Consider the following 16,844-nt stretch of genomic DNA (forward strand, 5'->3'; position numbering starts at 1 on the left):
TCAGTCTGTATTGTTGAAATGTGGTGTCTAAATACATGAAAAGCTCACTGTGCCCATTGTAAATCTTCCAAATATAATTGAAAACAGTTACAGTAGTTCAAAGACTGCATAGTTCAGCTATTGCTCTTCTGTTACCTATATGTGAATGTTTCTCTGGAACTATATGTGCTGGGACTATGTAAAAATGAATCAAAAGTAAACTACAGGTTACAATGTCTTCCCAATTTTTTAAGTGAGATCTGTAATGTACATAATATACCAAATTATGTTCCCATGAAAGGGAATAGTAGTTTCCTCAAGGAGAATCTTTTATACATATGCATACAATAAATAAATTCTGTGATCACTCTTAGAATACCAGAACTATTTTGGGCAATATTACACAACTCCACTTGAAAATCCACAAGCTTAGACTTTCTAAATTTGACTTAATAGCTTTCGCAGCTTTGATCACATATTGTATTACCTTTGCAAAAACTTTATTTCTATTGCATAATAAATTATTGATTTTTGTGGCACAATGGAAATGTGCGCACACCTCCTCTTTTTTCCCCTGCCCACCCCCCAAAAATAGTTTACATTTTTGCTTGGGAGGAATTTGTGTCTCTGTGTGTGATAGGGGAAGATTGAGGGTAGGAAGGAGATGTTGTCTTTAAGTTGAAATGAAATTTCATCTTTCAGTTCTACAGCCACTAATTTGATTTAAGTTAAATCACACTTTACCCTGAAGTACCCTGAAGGCCTCTCTGTGTTCTGTGAAGTAAGTTAATTGCCTCAGATTTCATGTGCAAAAGTCACCTACTGGTTCCACATACATTTTTGGGGCTTGATTCTGCAGGCCCACCACATGTTGAACTCCAGCTGAAGTTGACAGAAGTCCCACATAGGGTCTGATCATGCAGACCTTTCATTTCTCTTCACTTCTCTTCATGTCTGAAAGAGAGATAAACATGTATTGTACTGCTGGGTTTGTTTTTTTTTTTCCTTCAATTTTGTGGATGCTTTGTTAGTATGTATTGCTCCATTGCTTTTCAAAACCAGTTGGTATCAATTTACATAATTTCAAAATCAAAAACAAGCTTGTGTCAAAAAAGGCAGGGAGAGGGGGAGGAAATAGTTGGGGTTACAGTTCTTTTCAAATGACAGGTTTCAGAGTAACAGCCGTGTTAGTCTGTATTCGCAAAAAGAAAAGGAGTACTTGTGGCACCTTAGAGACTAAGGAATTTATTTGAGCATAAGCTTTCATGAGCTACAGCTCACTTCATCGGATGCATACTGTGGAAAGTGTAAAAGATCTTATTATATACACACAAAGCATGAAAAAATACCTCCTCCCACCCCACTCTCCTGCTGGTAATAGCTTATCTAAAGTGATCACTCTCCTTACAATGTGTATGATAATCAAGTTGGGCCATTTCCAGCACAAATCCAGGTTTTCTCACACCCCCCCACACACACACACAAACTCACTCTCCTGCTGGTAATAGCGAATCTAAAGTGACCACTCTCCTTACAATGTGTATGATAATCAAAGTGGGCCATTTCCAACACAAATCCAGGTTTTCTCACCCCCCCCCCCGAGTGAGTTCGTGTGGGAGGAGGGGAGAAAATCAAGTTGGGCCATTTCCAGCACAAATCCAGGTTTTCTCCACCCCCCTTCCCCCACACACACACGAATTCACTCGGGGGGGTGAGAAAACCTGGATTTGTGTTGGAAATGGCCCAACTTGATTTTCTCCCCCCCTCCCACACGAACTCACTCGGGGGGGTGAGAAAACCTGGATTTGTGTTGGAAATGGCCCACTTTGATTATCATACACATTGTAAGGAGAGTGATCACTTTAGATAAGCTATTACCAGCAGGAGAGTGGGGTGGGAGGAGGTATTTTTCGTGCTTCGTGTGTATATAATAAGATCTTCTAAACTTTCCACAGTATGCATCCGATGAAGTGAGCTGTAGCTCACGAAAGCTTATGCTCAAATAAATTCCTTAGTCTCTAAGGTGCCACAAGTACTCCAGTTGTTTTCAAATGGAATTCAGCTAATGATACCTATTTTCAGAAGACAAATAGAACTTATATGAAGGATTAAAAATTGGTATCGTGTAGTGGCCAAGTGATTATCCTCTCACTAAAAATGAGTTCAGGGGAGAGGAAGTGAAAAATAATTAAAGCACTTTCAGTAAGAAAACTAAGAGATAATAGGTAAGCTCAGCTGGTTACAAGTAAACCCATGAGTGGAACGGAGAGTAAAGAAAGGCAAATAATTAATAAACTAACAGAAAATAACTCTACAATGTGAACATGTTTCCAGGAAAGTGAGATAATTTTTAATCTTTTTGTTTTTAGGTTTCTTGTTGACATTGAACATCAATGTGTACAAAAAGTAAACTATATATTAATACAACTAATGATTATATAGAGTTAGAGTGAGCTATATGATGTGTATGTGTCATAGGGTGGCTGGCCCCTGTAAATAAAGTAGATCCAGTGCCCCTGAGCCAGAGCCAGTGTTCCTAATTAGCCAATTAGAGTAGTACCTGGGAGCTATAAAGGATCTGGGGAGTCCTGGTGAGAGGCAGGAAAGGTCAGGAGACTGGAGGAGCTCTCTGGAGAAAGCTGCAGAAAGCTCTCTGCTGGCTCTCCCTGGGCAGAGAGAGGAATTGCCTAGGAGACTGTATGTTTGGTTCCTGGAAGAGGGTTGAAAGCAGGACATTAGCAAGAGGTACTTGCTGGCTGGCATCCCCAAGCCAGGATCAGAGGGCTGGACGGGGCTGAATGGAGGAGGAGCAGTGGAAAAAGAAGTTACCTGCTGTTTCTAAGCTGAAGAGCTGGAGCGAAGGCCTGGATAGGGTTGAAGGCAGGGGAGTAGTGGAGGAGCTTACCCACTGACATCTCCACGGATGGAGAGCTGGATCCAGAAGAGCTATGAGAGGGCCAGAGGAAGTGAAGGATGCACCCCTGGCAAGGATGATCTCCCAGCAGAGAGACTGGGGGATTCCCATTGGGAAGAGCAGATTTTCACTCTATATGGAAGGCCTGGGTGGCTGTCCTAGTACAAGGGTAGAGGAGGACCAACAGAATCTAGGCATGGTCGAAGGCACCGGTTTATGATACGTCGGGCATCATGGATGAGATGTGAGGGGATCTTAATGACCATTTGCACTGGAATGGGAAATGAACTACATGTTTGGGACTCTTATTGTGGACTGTTCTGAACTATGTTCTAGTAATAACCATATTGCTGAATGAGAGGATAAGCCTGCATGGAATTACTGGTGGCTCTGAGAGGGAAAACTGTGCCTGTCATGCCATGGCCTGCATCAGGGAGGCACTCCAAGAAAGGTTGCCCTTTGACCTGCATGTAAATATATATCTCTATTTGGTAGAGGGGTGATGACATGTTTTGAGTAAGGTAGCACAGTAACAGTCCCAAATTCCCTTACCACCCAGCCCTTCTCAAAATAACAGATGGGAAATTTCAGAAACTGATTATTTCATTCCAATTTGCAAATAATTTCAGATTTGTGTTTTGAAAACCCTGTTCCCATATTTGTGAAAAGGGAGAATGGACTAATCTAATTTTAAGAATCTCTTGTTGGAGATGCTTGAAGAGTGCTAACCTTAAGCCACTATGCAAATCAAGAGGCTCGAGACTGTTGACTTTCAAGGTGCCTGTGTCTGCTAGCAAGAGAAGGATGCTATGGGCTTTATGCAAAGCCCACTGAAGTCAATAGACTTCCATTGACTTCACTGAACCTGTCATAAATATAAAGGGAAGGGTAAACCCCTTTGAAATCCCTCCTGGCCAGGGGAAAGCTCCTCTCACCTGTAAAGGGTTAAGAAGCTAAAGGTAACCTTGCTGGCACCTGACCAAAATGACCAATGAGGAGACAAGATACTTTCAAAAGCTGGGAGGAGGGAGAGAAACAAAGGGTCTGTGTGTCTGTCTATAGTCTGTCTTTGTCGGGGATAGACCAGGAATGGAGTCTTAGAACTTTTAGTAAGTAATCTAGCTAGGTATGTGTTAGATTATGATTTCTTTAAATGGCTGAGAAAAGAATTGTGCTGAATAGAATAACTATTTCTGTCTGTGTATCTTTTTTGTAACTTAAGGTTTTGCCTAGAGGGGTTCTCTATGTTTTTGAATCTAATTATCCTGTAAGATATCTACCATCCTGATTTTACAGGGGGGATTTCTTTATTTCTGTTTACTTCTATTTTTATTAAACGTCTTCTTGTAAGAAACTGAATGCTTTTTCATTGTTCTCAGATCCAAGGGTTTGGGTCTGTGGTCACCTATGCAAATTGGTGAGGCTTTTTATCCAACATTTCCCAGGAAAGGGGGGGTGCAAGTGTTGGGAGGATTGTTCATTGTTCTTAAGATCCAAGGGTCTGGGTCTGTAATCACCTAGGCAAATTGGTGAGGCTTTTTACCAAACCTTGTCCAGGAAGTGGGGTGCAAGGTTTTGGGAAGTATTTTGGGAGGAAGGACGCGTCCAAACAGCTCTTCCCCAGTAACCAATATTAGTTTGGTGGTGGTAGCGGCCAGCCCAAGGACAACAGGTGGAATATTTTGTACCTTGGGGAAGTTTTGACCTAAGCTGGTAAAGATAAGCTTAGAAGGTTTTTCATGCAGGTCCCCACATCTGTACCCTAGAGTTCAGAGTGGGGGAGGAACCTTGACAGAACCTTTGATCAAATCCTGTATCTGCATCCTAGATGACGCCAAAAGTTTGTCGCATTGGTCATCGCAAATTTATTTTAAATTAGTCGTGTGCAAATCTATTATGAGTTGTTGTCCATATTCCCTTGTGTATATACATCTTTTAAGATCTGAATATTCTGGTGCCATATTCCTGCTCTTCTTTTTTTATTTTGTTCTTCAGTGTCCACAATATTTAAACTGCTCATTCCCTCAGTTTTCTGATAGCTTTTCTGTCAGGCAGAACTTTCCCTTTAAAGAGCATAGGTTTCTAAACTGGGTAGGTTATATTACGAATATGCCTCATGATCCAGACCATGCTGTCTCAGCCAGTGTTTTTTCAACTAAAATAAATGTTAAGATGCAGGATCTGAACATTCATGGGATGGGAAGATTATAATTTATTTAAAGGAAGCTATGTCCTGCATAAACTAATTCCCATTGGGTGTCCAGTACAAGAACACAGGCTGGCTTCTGAGTGACATAGCTGACTTAGTTTAGCTGTGGTAAAGGCTGCAGTATATCATCAGCAAATGTCTTTGAGACAACCGGAAAGTAGTAGGAGTGCAAAGAATTATACTGATGATGAGGAATGATTGAAAAAAATCTGTCGATCTGTCCCTCCACTCCAAATGTTAATTTAATTCCTACTTTTTAAAGCTTTTCCTCTTGTGGTTACTTTTCTCTTCTTTTTTCTTTAGGGCACTGGAGGAGGAGATAATGGTTTGGAGTTACTTGATGAACAGTTAACCAAAGCAGTAAGACTCTCCATAATATCTGTAATAATACTCTGTGAGGTGCTTTCAGTTAACTTGGTATCAATGAAAATGAAAATCGTGGCTTCTAAAAATATTGTGTTCACATTAGTATAATGAGGGCATAAGGGAATTGCATTGTCTCCGTAGCACCAGACAATCCAGCCAAATTAATATACTACAATTAGGAAGCATCAGTTAGAATCTTGCACATCCTGAGCAGTTGCACAAAGAGTAACACTCCCAAATTATTTTACCTGGTGAATGGCATTCAGAGCATCATTAACAATAAATATAATACATGCATCTTTGTGGGTGTTGTTGATACTGGGCCATTGCCATGCCCTGGTGTTTTGGTTTGCTACAGGATGCTCTAATGTACACCTTAAAATGGGAAATATTGCTAACACTGCTGTAAATGTACCTCCTCTGATTAGTAAACATCTCATTTTTAGTAGCACCACCAACTGTATGCTGTAAACAGGGTTTTGTGTCCTAAATATTAATTCTTGGTGCTTTATTCCATTCACTGATGAGCACTGATAAGGAATGAGTTAAGCATGAATGTAGCCTGCCTCCATCAAATTTCAGGGCATATTGAAGTCAATGGAGTTACATGGATAAAAACCAAGAGGAGAATGAGGCTCTTTCTTCTAGGATTATGAGCTCACTAAAAATGGAGAAAACCAGAGCATATTTGCAATCTATGTTTTGTGTTTTTCTTTTCAAAAAAATCAGTAACTCCTATTTAGAAATCACTGCTTTGATCTAAGTAGCAGCAGCAGAAGGCAAACCAGCTGTACCTGGCTGTCCAGTCTTGCAAATGGAGGGGCCTTGTGTTAGATTCAGATATTTTTGTGGTACTTTTTTAGTCATTAATGCATCAGGGTCTAGTGTCACTTTCTTCAGGACTATTTATTTACAGCCTCTAAGAGCAGCTTGATCCTCACAAACATTAGAAACACCGACCAGATATGAGACCCCTGAACTCTGTTGCGTGTGGAGGCTTGGCTAACCTTTGACATGAGGCTGGAATCTGAGGCCTTCTACCCAGTTCTCTGATTTCCCTGTCTGCTGCTAATATCTCTGGCTTTACAGAACTATAAACTGAATTTCCTTTAAAAAGAGAGGTTGGCCTTCTACCTCATTGCAAGCTGCTCTCTCCCATGTTGAAAGGACTGTAGGAGTGAACTTCAGGGGGTCGTATGGAGGGGAAAGAGATGAGAACCTCAAAAACAAAAAGAGAGAAAGAGATGCCTCTCTGCCTTCCAGGGGACTAGATGGGGAGTGGCCTTGAAAGCTGCTACCTTAGGATAATAGACCTGCCCCCTGAAGACATGGGGACCCTAAAGTAAGCAATGTTCATTTCAGACTCTTCTGTGTTCCAGTGTACAGAGGGCTGAGAGTCCTACATTTTATAACTGAAGCACTGGAACAGGATGAACAGGGCAATGCCTAGAGGGAGAAACAGAAAAGTAAGGATCTCTCAAATGGCTATAATGTGTTCCATCCCAAAGTGCCTTGCTTTGTAGATGTAGGGATCAATTTGCCATCCTCTGTTGAAGTGCATCCACTCTGAGATGGAATGCAGCAGTCATTCTCCACTAGCAACAAACAGCCACTTTAGAAGGGAAAGTGAACAAGAAGTGGGTTTAGAAGGGAAGGTGAACAAGAACTTATGCAGTTGAAGCAAAGGAGAGAATTATCAGAGGGGTACCTGTGTCAGTCTGTATCCACAAAAAGGATGAGGAGTCCGCTGGCACCTTAAAGACGAACAGATTTATTAATCTGTTAGTCTTAAAGGAGAGAATGTAGTTTGGTACAACATAATTACAGGAGATAACATTTGGGCCAGGGTAGTGAAGCAGCCTATGCTTCTGAACAGTGCCATGGCATCGCTAATATTTAAAATATTCTCTGACCAAGAGAAAATCCTGGAGTGTGTGTGATTGGAATATTGTGTAATGTATCTTTGGCTGCTAAAATCTCTGATGTCTGGAAGTAATTGTGACCTCTGGAGTCCTGAATCCAAGATATCCAGCTGTAATGAGAGCATTTTTGGCCATTCAGAACTACTACCTAAAATAAGTCAAATTTTAAATTTACTTTTCATGAGTTTCTGTTTTTCACCAAATATCTGCTTGTTAATTGACCACTGCTGTTCATGGTCTCCTGCGTACACTATAAAGGTTACGCTTTGTGTCAATCACATTATCATTGTAATCTTTGGAAGGAAAGTCATGAAATGCTGCAGGCTGATTTAGTGGGTAAAAAATAGTCTTTCCCGACTGGGCTCTTGGTTTGAGCCCAGATTATATTCTTTAAAAAAAATAAGGTTAAAAGCAAGGGATGTATTTCTTCTTTTAGGAGGGGTATATATACACAGCACTATTTTTCTTACTTATTCCTGACATTTCGTCTATTATTCCTAATGTCTCCTCAGAGGATTAAAAAAAGCAATTGCTCGTCAGTTTCATAAGAAAAATTATTAGCTTTTGGCACAGTGCCAAAAATAATTAAGGAACGCTGGGTAAACCCTGACAGAAAAGCAATAGCATTGTTCTCCTTGTAAAGAAGATCGCAAAAATATAGACCTTTCCTTTTTTTGAAAAAAATGATTTAATCAATATTAACATACGTGAACTTTTCATACAAATATTATCAAAATGAACCCATATTTGTTATCTTTAAAACCCCCATTTGTGTTTGTCAAGCTAATCATTAACTTTGTATTTATTTTGTTGAAATTCCCAAAATAGTAACCCCACGTTATAGAACTTATTTGATTAAGATAGGAGGAGTCTCTCCACTTGATAACACTCCATATCATAAAACAAGTAATACATTATTCAACGCAGTCTTGGAGAGCTGGTGCTCTTGGACTGAAACCGGCTTAGCTCTGAGCTGCTATGGAGGATAATCACTTATTTATTTGTTAAAAAAACAGCAATATGCTGGGTGCTGAACATGACAAGGATCAAGACCGTGTCAGCCCTGGAAATGTACAAACAAAAAGATAATTTCTCTGCCAGGCAATCTGTGTTGCTGGCCATCTGACCCCTGCTTCTGTAAGTGGGAGGGGAAGAGCGTTTCTACTGAGCCGAATTATCATGCTCATTGTAGTACCATGGGCCAAGTTCTGCATTCAGGGCTGCTCCCGTTATAATCCATTGAAGCAGTTTGTGCATATCCAAAGATGAAGCTTGGCCTTGTGTTTGGATAAGCTAGTTTCTGACTGGTTATAGTGCATATGTGCATGCACACAGATTCACACGTACAATGTGTTCCCCAAACCAATTCAAAATCAGTCATAGTAAAAGGAACCAGCTTTCACCCCACAGTATCAACATCAACGTTATGAGACAAAAATGTCTCTTTCTGCATTCATCATTTGATACAAGAGAAACAGTGTCATTTTAATTGATCACTGTTGTAGGATTCCTGTCTTCTGTTGGGCAAATAAACATCCCTGCTTTACCATAGCATTAATCTAGCAGCAGGAAACCATTATCCTGTGACAATATTGTGATGCATCAACATTATCTCTTCATTACTTGTGAAGAAAGTTACCTCTTTGAGCTGATAGGATTGCATCGATTTTGTTCTGTCAGTTCACAAAGTTCTTTTTAGTTTTTCCTCCTGAACAAGAGAGAAGAAATGACAGAAATTAGAGATGGAGAAGACCTATTAGGTGACTTTTCCTATCTTCCTGCTGCGTACAGTATTTATTATTGTGTGGTAGCACCTAGGAGCTTCAGCCACAAACCAGGACCCCATTGTGGTAGTTGCTGTACCCAAACAGAATAAAAAGATGGTCCTGCCCCTAAGAGCTGCATAAGTGCTTTGTCTCTTATCTCAAGTGAAATGTTTTTTGTGATTGCCAGGTTAGAGACTGTCGCACAGTCCAATAGATTTCTCTGTCAGGTAGCATTTCCTCATATTTAGCCTATATTTTCCTGCTCTTAGTTTCTTTAGGAAGAAGGGGCCAGCAAGAAAAGTCTATTGTACAGTGAGCCAAATTCTGCCTGTTGGATTCCTGTGCCCACGTCCTATTGACTTTACCTGGAGTTGTGCACTCATTTGAGGAGAGAATTTGGCCAACTGCAAATAACAGTGTAATGTATTGTGGGATGCCCTCTGAATCAATTCAGTCTAAGTTTTAATTTGACATAGAATCAATATAACCTGCTGTGAGTTCTTTTACTCGTCTGCTATTGAAAACACTTTGGGCCTGATATTCCTCTGGTTTAAATTGGTGCAACACCATTGAAGTCGGTTGAGCTACCCCGTTTTACAGCTGCTGGGGATCTGGCTCAGTGGATTTGTGTCCAGGATGCTCACTCGCTTTCTGCTTATGGTCAAGGGTGAATGGATAAGCTATGCTGAAAGGTTAGACAAGTAGCACATGTTGCCATGTCTCCTGGTTTATTTGTAGAAGTGATCTTCTAATTAGAAACAAAGCCACTGACCTAACAATGTGATGAGAGGCATTTTAATAAATACTGGTACTGATCCCAGGGAACCATGTGACATTTCCCACTGCCCAGCGCTGCTTAGAAAGCAACAGCTGTCTGATATACGGCCTAATCTGAACACTTGAGTTTTACCACTAAATCCTTTTTTGAAAATGACTTATGTACCCAGCTGTTATCTCTGCTATCATCTCAGAGCCAGCACCAGATGGCATTTCCAGGGCACTTCACCATCTCCACTGGATTCCCGAGTCATTCTGGGGAGGGAGGGGAAGGAGAGCAGTATTGCTCATTAGTGAGCTTGCTACATGAGTCCCTCCCACCTTTCCATTCCAGGCCAGATCAAGTAAACATGGCTGTGCTCATTTGAAGGGACAAGACAGGTTGTACTGGTGCACCAAATTGCCAAACTTTTCTTTTACCCAGACAAGCCACTTCTAAGTAATGACCTATTTAAAGGCCAAATTGGAAAAAAAAATCCCCCTCCAACCCAGTGGAGACAAAATAATTTAATGGGAATTCATATTAAAAATATTCCTGTCTGGAACTTGTTTTTATTGCATGGTGGGTTTTTTCCCTAACCTGGAGAAGTCTTGCTTGATCTCTTTAACAGCTGTTGTTCCCATTGACTCCAGTGGCACATACTGGGGAAGCCCAAACTCCCACTGTGCTGTTGATCTTTATCACTGAGATACCCGTGATACTGCAGTGGAGGATTTATTCCTTATATGTCCAGCCGGACTTTGCAGACTTCCTCCCTGGAAGTATTTTTATTCTCTCTTCTTCTGTCTTCTTGCACGTTCTTTCCTTCTCCTTTTTCCCTTTCCACGTCTCCCACCACCACTATCACTTCCTCACCACCACATCCTGCTACTGCTTTCTTCTTCAGCTCCTCAGTGGTACTGTGGAGGGGGCTGTAGTACGGTGTTAGTGTGAGGTTGGGTGTTAGTGTGAGGTTCTATGCCAGCACATCAGTGCTGAAGTTTTGCTCTCCCCTTAATCATGCACTTACACACTTTCTGTGCTTGCATACACACATAAGGACATATTCGTTCCTGGCGTACCTACCCTGAGCAGCTTCAGTGGAGTTACCCCAGCGATGAATTTAGGCCATTCTGTCTACATTAATGGAACTGCTCTCTGCAAATCAAGCTCCTGCATGGCTTTCTCATTCTATAGAGTTGTGGCTTGTCTTTATCATGTAGCATTCCCTTCCCTAGCTGTGGTCTGCAGTCAGAGCACAGCTGGCTGGCCCTGCTGTTGAAAAGCACAGTGACCGTATCTTTTGAAATTTCCACAAACATGTAGCAGTTTTTAAACGTATGTTTATGTTTGAGTGTGTGCATGCCACAGGAGAAAAGGTGTGTTAACCTTAAATGATAGTCCAGGGATATTTCCTGCCTAACAAATGGAATAAGTATGGTAGTAATTATAAAAATAATCACCAAGATGACTCTTTGCCTGCTGTGTCTCTCTGCCCAGCACTTCCGGACTTTTTTTGGTAGCTGGTTCCATTATTTCTTACAGTGCAGGAAGGACTAGGGTGTCTGTATATGTAACGTGAATCCATGTGTCTATTTGGTGCCGCTTCAGAAGTCTTGCTCTGTAGGTTTTATGGCATCAGAAGGAAAGTACTATTTCAATTTGCAAATCGCTTCTTAATCCAAAACTTGTTGTGGGAGGCAGATCAATTGTATGGGTATTTCATGTGCTTTATTAATGCTACCATTATAGAATTAATCTTCAGTGCTATATTTTGAAAAGGATGTACTTGTAGCCTTTAAAATATTGGTATGTTTGGGTTGGCATTACTAATACCAATTATTAGTAATGGGTATCTTAAACCAGTGACCTTTGTGAAGGGTTTCGTCTCCTGAATGAATGCAATGTTGGAATTAGTAGGCTGAGAATCACCCTTAGGAATAGCATTAGATTTAGAGACTCTAGATATACACAAGGAACTGTGACCATACATCATACACTCACAAGTTATCAAATGTCCTTTTATTAACAATGCCCCAACTACTGAAACATACACAGAGATGGAAATAAACCATAGGATGTCCAGCATCCGTGCTTTCATACTCTCATCCCTTGGGAAACCAGATAGATGAGTAAGATGATCATCGGGTGGCCATGGCCGTCCTGTTGGGTGTCTGCTCATGTGCTCTCCCCCCTCCTCCCCCACACACACACTCAGGCTGGGCAGCACATTTTATCCTGTGTTAATCTTCTGTATTTGCATAAAAAATATCAGCCCCTTTTCTTTCTTTGTGCTTGTATACCACGCTGATAGAAGGGTGCCCCATTTCTCATTGTTGATCCCTTTAACTTCCCGTATTTTCATTAACATATGCATTGAGTTACTATGGTAACATGAAGAAAAGGAGGACTTGTGGCACCTTAGAGACTAACCAATTTGTTTGAGCATAAGCTTTCGTGAGCTACAGCATCCGATGCATCCGATGAAGTGAGCTGTAGCTCACAAAATCTTATGCTCAAATAAATTGGTTAGTCTCTAAGGTGCCACAAGTACTCCTTTTCTTTTTGCGAATACAGACTAACACGGCTGCTACTCTGAAATCTGTGGTAACATGAGGTCCTTACAGAATTCCCAGAAAAGTTGCTATCCGCCATCGTGCCATATTAACAGATACATTCGGGCATATTTTCCAGAACATGAACAATTAACACATCTTTTACTGTAATCTTTCATCTTTACTGGCACAGGGTTATCCCTTGGTCATCTAGTCATGTCAACCTGTTTCAGGCCTGAGACCTTCTGTGGCCAAACAATCTCACTTACAGGCCTAAAGCCTGTAGGCCTTAATTTGCAGCCTTACCTTACTTATCCTTATCTTGCAACTTAAACCTATTAACCACATATTGATTTATACATAAACTAACTGCAAGAATAGGTGAATACACAAATTAATGCAATCAATCACATAACTATATAATCACATCATATGATTAACTACACGCTCCTGCTGTGGAAACTCCTAGTTGGGAATACTCAAATGAGGTTATTAATGAGGATGCAGGCCTTGATCCTGTTGTTCTAAGAGTTGAGGGCACTCAGCACATGGCAGGAAGTGCTCAGCACTTCACAGGATCGGAATCATATTCAGCAGTGGCATGACAGTCAGCAGTGTGTGGACTTTGCAAAGTTAGGTTCACATTTTCAAAAATCGGCCTGCACGTGAGAAGTGCATACGTGCCTAGGCATATGCCTGTGCAAACCTCCCAAATCAGGCACAAGCACCAGTCATTGGGTGTGCACAAAGCTGCATGCCCACTCTTGCACAAGTATATTTGAAAAATTGGCCCATTATGCTCAATACTGTTCAACTGATTTCAGTTGCTCCATACAAAGCCTACGTCTAGATGTGAAATGTGCAGGTAGGAACCATGGCAAGTCACAGCAAAAGCTAAAATACACAATTAGGAAGCGAGAGATGTACTAGGGCATGTTCAGAAATGCGTGGACTGTTTTCAGTCACACAAGGTACTTCCATTGTATGTGTGACAATAAACCTAAATTTTTGTGTGCTGAATTCAGTAGCTGTGTATGTATTCTGTAAACTCTGAAAATACATACTATAGAATTCTGAAGATAAATCCTTTTATTGTTGTCAAGTAAATGCATATGGGTCAAATTCTGCATATTGTGTCATGTCTTTGAGGCTAGTATGGTTGGGAGAGGGTGTCAGTTGGTTTGAATTTGGCTCTCTATTTTTAATTCCTTATTATTCTTGATAGGAGTTTCATGCCTCATTCTTGACCCAAAGTGCTGGGAACGTGGTCCCAGAATGCTGCTTAATGTAATGCAGTCAACTGTACAGGTTTCTGAATTGCAAATTCAGTGAGAGTGATCCTGAATTTTGAAATGTTTCATGCATGGCAAACAGAAGAACTGAAGTACAGAGAGAGACAGAGAAATTTTTCTCAAAGCAAGGAATTATTTGGACTTTCAAAAGTATGTTGTTTAATTAAACCCTTGCTAATTTGTTGCTAAACAAATGTTGTTTTAATTACTTTCTCTTTAAGCTACCTATAGTCATGAACAACATGCATAAGATTTCTTATGTGCTATGCAAAATATTGTTGGAAAACTGGGGTGATGTCATGGTTCCTCACCACACAGGTTCAATGAACTTTGCTGACCAGACTCATTACAGAGTCCACATGTTGCATGGGGATATAGAGGTAAAAGCACGCAGATGCAATTTTCCCCAAAAGAATAAGCGTGAACAAGAACTGTGAGTTGAACAAAAATATAGGCGGGAAAGGATTTTATTTTCAAATCGGTGAATTTGAAATTACACAGTAGGAGTCTGCCCTGGCTAATATCAAGTGCATCCCTATTGGACTCAGAGGGCATAGATGTCAGGCTAGAATTGGGTCCACTAGTTTTTGCTACCCAATAAAATCCTTTTTTTTTTTTAATTTTTAAAAAGTGTTGCTAAAAATGCAGGAAAATGTGAGCAACTAAGGATCTTGATTCAGTTCTCTCTAGGTGACCAGATGTCCTGATTTTACAGGGACAGTCCCAATTTTGGGGTCTTTTTCTTATATAGGCTTCTATTACCCCCACCGCCTGTCCCGATTTTTCACATTTGCTATCTGGTCACCCTACCTCTCTCCCACACCAGTTAGATGCCAGTGGAGCTGCTCCTAATTTATTCACAAACGTGTGTGAGAGGAGAATCAGGCCAAGAACTGAGAGAGCTCCGGCCAACAAATTAACACTTTGCCAAGGACCAAAAATCTGCCTGCAGAGGGAGCCAGAGGTACCCCCATCTCAGGGCTAAATTTGGTGTTTTAAAATACTGTTTCATGTAACTGATTTACTCATAACTAATTATTTTTGTTGTTAAATTTCCCCACTGGTGAGTGTGGATCTGTGGGTTTGGATTTCCTAGGTATCTGGGATACCCAATCGAGATAGCTGCAGTTTAATTAAGGTAGCTATGAGGAGCTTTACTTTTCCAGTGTTGTACACAAAGCATGCTACACTTAAGTCTATTCTTAAAACAGTGGTCTCTGTCTACATTCCAGACAGCCAAGGAGGAAGAGACTACATTTGTGATTTGGGTACATTAATACAAATTGTAATAAGGCACAGGCTTGGGAGTCAGGAGATCTGGGTTCTACTCACAACTCTGCTAGATAATTCTGGTATGATCTTGGGCAAGTCCGTCATTTTATTTTTCTGTGCATCACTTTCAGCATCTGGGAAATCCAGATAATACAGTACTTCCCTACCTCACAGTGGTAAATAAGGTAACGTTTTATTATTGGCGACATTAATTCATGGCATCCAAGCCCTTTTCAGTTCTCTCTTAGAAGGCCCTAGACATGCAAAATATTATTGGTATCTAGAAGGCATTGTGATAGGTACATTAAGATTACCTAAAATCGGTAGTTATGTCCAGTGTTCTAGTCCGTGCTAATACTCAGTGATTTTACAATCCTGTAGAGCACTGCACTTCCTAAATTTCACCTGTTACATTGCACTGCTGGCTGCATTTTCAAACGAGGTCTTTTGTGCTGGATATGTCTTTCCAAATGGCAAGCTATACTCAAGCCTTTGAAAGTTGAGCCTTTGATGTATTTTATAGGGATAGGGAAGCATATTAAAGTGTACTCTGTTCGCCTTATTGAGCTCTATTGCTGGGTCAATACTAAAGCTGTAATTTCATCTCCAGCTTCTTATAACTTAACTGCTTTAGCATCACAGTTGATGATGACATCATAGGAAGCCATTGATGAGCTGACAGCCTTTTATGACCCAGCAGTGTATGATTTACACTTTCTCTCTCTTTTTTTAATGAGTAGTGTAGGTCTGTGCTCATAAATGTTAAAGAATTACCAACAAAGGAAATCACAATGCTTTGGTTATCCACAGACCAATTACAGTGGAGGCCAGCAGTACAAACATGTCTGCATTGCTTTTCCTCGTACTCTGAACTCGGGCAGAGGCACAAGGCTGTATAGGTGGAATGGTCAAAGTGGGAAGCAAAAAGTGGCAGCTTTTGTAGTTCAGCAATGTAAATTCGTGCACAGTGATTATATTATAAAATACGGTGAGTGCTGCAGAAAAATTCTGTATCCCCATAATACTAAATACAATAAACAATTAAGATTAATCTACAGCTCCCTATAGCGGACTCTGCTCCTGGCATCTCCTTGGTTCAGCAGCTTTTCTTTCTTTCTTTTTCTTTCTTTCTTTCTTTCTATTATTGTAGTAAGGCTTTTGCAGGAAAGTGAATCCTGCCCCACGCTCCCATTGCACATTTAGAATATAGGCATACCCGAGCAGTAGATTAGGGATTACTAGCTCAAATGCTGATTTGCAGGTGCATAACATTATGGACTGCAGTGCTCAGAGCAATTCTTAAAGTCAAAGATACATAAAAGCCAATTATAAATCAGGACTCAAATAAAAGGAAGCAGGCAAAGCCAAAAACTTCATTAAGATGGCTCTGCATAAAATGCTTCCAAGCTAAAAATACAGCAGGCTATTCTGTGTTCTGGGCTGAAGTAGCACCTGGAAACAAACACACACTGACATACACAAAATACCCTGATGCAATAGATGGCATCAGATTCAAACAGCAAAAGTTGTAAAACTCAAAGGCAGGGAGCTTTAAAAGGATGGGGGGTTATAATATGTAATGGGGAATATAGAAGAGTGTAGGATGAAGACCCTACAATAACTATGACTGCATCCAAGCTGCTAGATGTTGCAAAACTAAGGACAACTAACAAAGTCAAATGTACTAGCAAATTAGGGACTATCTAGTGAGAGCAAACTGTGAATCGGTGACAAATGGAGACTATGTGGGAATGGTGCTATTGGTTTCTTTTGTGAGGACAAGGGAAGGCATGATAGCCTTTCCCTTCTGTC

The 16,844-nt window shown here is 40.6% G+C and overlaps 1 protein-coding gene across 4 annotated transcripts in view; it reads left to right on the plus strand.

The window, feature by feature from the left end:
- Positions 1-16,844, plus strand: part of ADAMTSL1 (ADAMTS like 1) — a 687,776-nt gene that overhangs the window by 387,692 nt on the left and 283,240 nt on the right. For 3 of the 4 annotated variants that reach the window (XM_075128816.1, XM_075128819.1, XM_075128817.1), the window contains exon 3: positions 5,406-5,462. The exons of the other annotated variant lie outside the window; for it this stretch is intronic. In XM_075128816.1, the coding sequence (XP_074984917.1) occupies positions 5,406-5,462 (57 nt within the window). The remainder of the gene's footprint in view (positions 1-5,405; positions 5,463-16,844) is intronic. 4 annotated transcript variants of the gene reach the window in all.

The sequence above is a fragment of the Caretta caretta genome, chromosome 5 (assembly GCF_965140235.1).
Source record: "Caretta caretta isolate rCarCar2 chromosome 5, rCarCar1.hap1, whole genome shotgun sequence".
NCBI lineage: Eukaryota > Metazoa > Chordata > Testudines > Cheloniidae > Caretta > Caretta caretta.